General features: G+C 40.5%; 1 protein-coding gene across 3 annotated transcripts in view; it reads right to left on the minus strand.

Moving 5' to 3' along the window:
* Positions 1–2,077: 2,077 nt before the first annotated feature.
* galnt7 (UDP-N-acetyl-alpha-D-galactosamine: polypeptide N-acetylgalactosaminyltransferase 7) overlaps positions 2,078–6,076 on the minus strand; it is a 44,837-nt gene continuing 40,838 nt past the window's right edge. For all 3 annotated transcript variants that reach the window (XM_037976113.1, XM_017434700.3, XM_017434699.3), the window contains 2 exons: positions 5,314–5,344; positions 2,078–3,416 (listed from right to left, as the gene is read on the minus strand). In XM_037976113.1, coding sequence (XP_037832041.1) covers positions 3,310–3,416; positions 5,314–5,344 — 138 coding nt within the window. In that variant the 3' untranslated portion in view covers positions 2,078–3,309. The remainder of the gene's footprint in view (positions 3,417–5,313; positions 5,345–6,076) is intronic.

Here is a 6,076-nt window from a genome sequence, read left to right on the forward strand (position 1 = left end):
TTTCATTTTAAACGGGTAGGATATTCAGATGAAGGAAGTGATTTTTGTGGTTTTAGAAAGGTTTTCGTCATGGATATAAATTGTTCCAATGCTATGCTAAGCATAACTCCTAAGCTCCCACTTCAGTATCCGATGATATTTAACATTAACACGAACCGCTATAGTTTTCGGTTTGTAAACATGACGGTAGCAGTTTTTGACGGGTAGCACCGACCGTTAGACATAGCTGTTTAGCCGTGCTACGGTAGGAAAATCTGACCAGGAAGCACAGATCGTCAGAACAGCAGCATGAAAACAGGGGTACTTTTAAAACATAAATGTAAATCTGACGTGTATTGCAGCTTTGTTAGTTGCGTCAACATAAATAACACCCTCCTCATACTGTAAGTTAATTCTTCTTTCTGTGTGGACCGGTCCGTGACCCAGGGTTGGGGACCTCTGATTTAGACAACAGCCTTTTTTCCTTCACCCTGTGCAGTTTGGTTTTCAAGCTACACATTCAACCAAGATGGTTACATGCCTGTTTATAGAGAAAAGTAAAAGCATCTCTCTAGATTTGGGTGGTTGTTGGAGCAGTATTTTTGGATCGTAGACAGGCATTAAATACAGTAAATCATTCAGTTCTTCTTAATAAAATTTCACAATTTAACTTTTTTGTTACTGCAGTGAAATGGATTGAATCCTATTTACATAATCATTCTCAGTGATTCAAGCTCTCATGATCATTATCCTGATGTTTGTGTTGGAAGTGATAAACTGACTGTTAACCAATATAAATACTTGGGGTTATCGATTGACTCTAACCTCTTTTAAAATTCAAGTCGACAAGATATGTAAATTAGTCAGGTTAAATCTGGCAAACCTTCATTCAATCAGGAATGGGATTGAAAAAAAGTTTATATTCTATGATTTTTAGCTGTTTTAATTACTGTTTAACCAACTGGTTTCATTGTTCTAATAGTACAACAAAACCAGTTGAAATATTATACAAGCTGACAAGAACCACTAAGGGGACTCGGAAACTCAACCACAACACAAGAGTGTCAACAAAAGTTTGCAACTTTGTTACTGCAGGTAAAACAGTTACACTGCTCAGGTCATCACTGGAAGAAGAAGAAATCAGATTAAACAACTTGAAATATCCAGGGGAAGGACATGGAGAAGCTGTACTTCAGTGAGGTAAACAGGGGAAGGCGCCGTAACGATGATGTCAGAGACAGGGAAGGGTTGACTCAGTTGGAAGAGGGAGTCACGTGGGATGGCACCAGGGCGGGAGGAAAACATCCAACTCTCCCAGAGTGGCACAGATTACTTGTACTCCAAAGAGTTGTGGGGCAGGCTATGGTCATACACAGAGAAGCAGAAGATGTAATACTCAGCTGGGGAAGCAGGCAACTTGGTCGACATCCAAAGGCGAGGGTTGAGACCCAAAAAGGCAGAAGAGTGAGACAATCCGACAGGGGCTGAGCAAGATGGGGAAATCCAGAGATGTGAACGTGGTCAGGCACAGGGAGATAAAGGCACGGAAGGGGGGTACTGGAGAATAATCTCTGCTGGAAATGTAAGAGTTAGGAAGGTACCTCACAGGTCAGGACCCTGTGAGGACCACACACAGAACTCATCAAACCATGTCTTTATAATCTCTGCTCTGTGCACCGCGGTACAGACATGATGCAATAGAAAAGGGCCTTCCCCAAAGTGCTATCACAAAGTTGGTAGCATAAAAGAATCTGCTGAAGCAAGATTGTCCATCACTGCAGATCAGTGGCTGACTGAAACACCTGAATAATCAATAATTGACAGCTGTGGTACACTGCCAGTACCCTGACGATGAGGTTGGTACTGAAAATTAAGGTCAGGTGAGGGGTTAGATAATGTATCGATAACTGGTAGGAAACCGGTAGGCAACACATAAACAATGTGTAAGTAATGGGAAGGTCAGAGGTAGGTAACAGGTAGGTAACACTAAGGTATCAGGTAGGTACGAGGTAGGTAGGTAATGGTAAGATCCTGTCCAGCCTTTAGTGTGTTGAATGTATTGCAACTCCAATAAGCAAATAAACAGCGACAAGACAGAAAAAGTAGAAAAAACCCTTTAATTTCATCAGTAAACCTTTGCCCAGCCCATAATATTAAATCACAACCATAAGTTAAATATTTACACCATTAGGGCTTTTCATTTAATGCACCATGATCATCTTTAGAAAGAACTCAGTTTGTACTGTACAAAATGCTGCAACCATCATCAACAATACAACAAAACCTTTTTCCCTTTGAATAAAGCTGACAGTTTCCTCTCACCATTACTCATACCATCATCATTCTGGTTTAAGAAAGGCTGTTACCATGTCACAGTAAACTCATCATCTTCTGAGGACATTCAGTAAGGCAAAGCAGTCTGGAAGTCCTAAATAGTTGTTTTTTTTAAATCAAACAAGGAAAAACTAAACTTTTTACTTGTGCTTTTCTGCATCTCAAGGCTCATGACGCGTTTTAATTGTGAAACAATGAAAATGGATCTTGGAATGGTTTGGAGAAACCACCACAGAATACATTTGCTACTGGAAGCCTTACAGTCTGTGTCCTTTTAGCTTCTTTTGAAGAGTGGAGTGAGCATTCAGGTTTCAGGATAGTGTGTGGTCAATTAAATCCTTTAGTTCTTTAATGAAGCTGTAACTGATATCTCTTAAATAAGATATCATGAAATTAGTCTGATGACTGTTTTATTAAGATGAGAAAATGGTCAGATTCAAATCTGTTGCAACCATTACTATGTGTTTTTCCATGATATGCTTCATTTGCTCTGCAAGTAACTATTTGGTTGCTTTTCCACCACTATTTCAGTGTGAACATTAATAAAGCCTGACTTCCAGAGTGAAACTAAAAATCTTTCATTGAGTTTATATGAACACTGATTCCCTAGGATCCTTCATCCAACAAAAGATATCTTCAAGAATTAACTCATTAAAAGTGTCAATAAAATGATCAGTTTGATTTAAATTTTCTGAATCAGTGCTTAAAATGAATGTTTAACATTGTTGAGATTCCCAGTAAACAAACAAATAAACAGAACAAGACACAAAGTAAACACAACCACCATAAAAGAAGAGATCTGTTTCCAGTTCAGTGTTTTAGTCTCTATCAGCAGATTCTTCTGCTCTCTGGCAGGTTCATGGTCGTGTAGAGTCCAGGTCCTCAGTCACTCATGTTACATAAAGGCCTGGTTTGGTTTGTAGCTACAGCCGAGTCGTGTAGACTCAACGCACTGTATGGATATTGGTGCTTGTTCTTAAAAAAGAAGCCAAGTCTTCATACAGCGACAATGTTGTTCATCTCCCACTTCTGAGTGGATTTACTGATGTCACAGTCTGATATAAAGACTTTGTGAAGCAGGTCGGAGCGATCAAGACATTTCCCTAGAAGAAAAACAGCTGTGAGCATTACTGATGGTAAAGTTTTTAACCATCCTAAAAACATTTTCACAGTTCAAAAGACATACATTTTCTGTAAAACTGTTCCTTACTGTTTTTGGAGAATTTAATTTGTTTAAGGCCAGCATCATGCAGAAAAAGCAGAGGGAATCAGGGAAGTTTTAGCACTAACTTTCCTTTTAAAGTTACTTATTATTTTTTGGGGGGAGTTGATTGATGACATCCATTCATCCATCCATTTCCTTAAACTGCTTTTCCTGGTTGCAGGGAGCTAGTGGCTGTCTCCAGCAGTCACTGTGCAAAAGGCAGGGGACACCTGGACAGGTCGCAAGTCCATCACAGGGACACATAGAGACAAACAACCATTCACACTCTCACTCACACCTAGGGACAATTTTAATAGTTACCAAATAACCTAACATGCAGGTTTTTGGTCTGTGGGAGGAAACCGGAGTACCTGGAGTAAACCCACATGTGCACAGGGAGAACATGTAAACTCCACCCAGCAAGGCTCCAGGCTGGGATGAGATCGTGAGACCTTCTTGCTGTGAGGAGACAGCTTTAACCACTATGCCTCTATATACAACCAAGATCCTGGAGTACACATAGAAGAAAGCCCCCAATGATCTGCTAGGTGAATGTCTCAGGCAGCAGAAACCCAGTGTGGAAGAGGACAGAAAGGAACCATCATGGAAGACAAGCCCCTGCATGGTATGTACCACTGGCAGATTGAGGAAGTGGCTGATATCAACAAACCCTACCAGCAGCTAGAAAGGGCTGGACTGAAGGACAGACAGAGGCACTAATCATGGCAGCACAAGAGCAACAGAGGCCAGAGTCTATCATACCAGGCAGGACCCAAGATGGAGGCTGTGTAAAGATGCCCCTGAGACAGTCCAGCACATAGTAGCAGGATGTAAGATGCAGGCAGACAAAGCATACATGGAACTCCATAACCAAGTGGCTGGAATAGTGTACAGGAACATCTGTACTGATTATGGGCTGGAAGTCCCACAGTCACAGTGGGAGACTCCACCAAGGGTGGTGGAGAACAGCAGGGCTAAGATACTGTGGGACTTCCAGATCCAGACTGACAAACAGCTGATGGTTAACCAACCGGACAGTGTGGTGACAGATAAGATGCAGAAGAGAGCAGTGGTGATAGATGTAGCAGTCCCAAGTGACTGTAACATCAGGAAGGAGGAGTACAAGAAGCTGGAAAAACAGAGGAAACAGAGAAGTTGTGGAAAGTCAAAGCCTCTGTGGTACCAGTGGTCATCAGAGCACTCAGTGCTGTGAACCCCAAACTGGAAGAGTGGCTCCAACAGATCCCAGGAACAACCTCAGAGATCTCTGTCCAGAAGAGCTCAGTCCTAGGAACAGCTAAGATACTGAGAAGAACCCTCGAACTCCCAGGAGGACCAGAGCAAAAGTAAAAGTGGAACTGCCCATGTGGAACAAATAGGGTGAGATGGAAGTTTATATATATATGTGTGTGTGTGTGTGTGTAGAAATCAACTCTCTCTCAAAAAAAAAGAAGCAATTTTAGAAGCTTCTTTAGAAGTAGATGTACGATATATATATATATATATATATACTTATTATGGCCAGCCCAAGGCACACCAGTGTGCAATAATCATGTTGTTTAATTAGCACCTGTGAGGTGGATGGATTATCTCTGGAAAGGAGAAGTGCTCACTAACACAGATTTACACACATTAGTGAACAATATTTGAGAGAAAACGGCTTATTGTGTATCTACAAGAAGTCTCAGATCTTTGAGCTCAGCTCAAGAAAAATGGGAGCAAAAACAAAAGTGTTAAGTTGTTTTTGTTCAGTGTATAAAATGTATTGCTTGTGATAAAAATAGAATAGATGTTACCTGTTGGCACATGGGTGAACCGATGAAGATCCTAGAAAGAGACAAGCAAAGAAAAATGTTTCTAAACCTTTGTTAGATTAAAATGTTGACCAGATTTTCACCCTCACCTCACCCGTACACCTGCCTCACTTCTTGTTATTGCCCGCCGTAAAAGGCCAAGTGATAATGTTTTTGCCCATGTCCATGTGTGTGTGTTTGTTTGTACTGTTAGCAAAACATCTGATGAATCACTTAACGATTTTTATGAAACTGTCAGAAAGTAATCATTGGATGTACATCTACAACTGATTACCTGATTCAAGATGGCTGCAATAGCTAATCAAGCTTGGCCTACACAAAAATAACTATAGAGAAAAATGTGGTGTGAGATCATGCAAGATGTTGCAAACTCACATGAGCTTGAGCTGAAATGGCTACAACTCTGTCAATTCTTAACAGAAGATGTTCTTAGTCTGAAACACTGGCATGAAAGGCAGTGGGTGATATGCATTCCTTTAGTTTTATTACAAGACATCTAATTTAGTAGCAGACTGAGATGGTAAAAGTTGCTGCCCTAGTTGCAAAGATTGCAGAACCCTGTCCCAGACGGTATTGGTAAAGGAAACCTAAATGATCTGGGGCCACATGTACAGGTGCTGGTCATAAAATTAGAATATCATGAAAAAGTAGATTGATTTCAGTAATTCCATTTAAAAAGTGAAACTTGTATATTATATTCATACATTACATACAAACTCATATATTTCAAATGTTTATTTCGTTT

The sequence above is a fragment of the Kryptolebias marmoratus genome, linkage group LG6 (genome assembly GCF_001649575.2).
Source record: "Kryptolebias marmoratus isolate JLee-2015 linkage group LG6, ASM164957v2, whole genome shotgun sequence".
Lineage (NCBI taxonomy): Eukaryota > Metazoa > Chordata > Actinopteri > Cyprinodontiformes > Rivulidae > Kryptolebias > Kryptolebias marmoratus.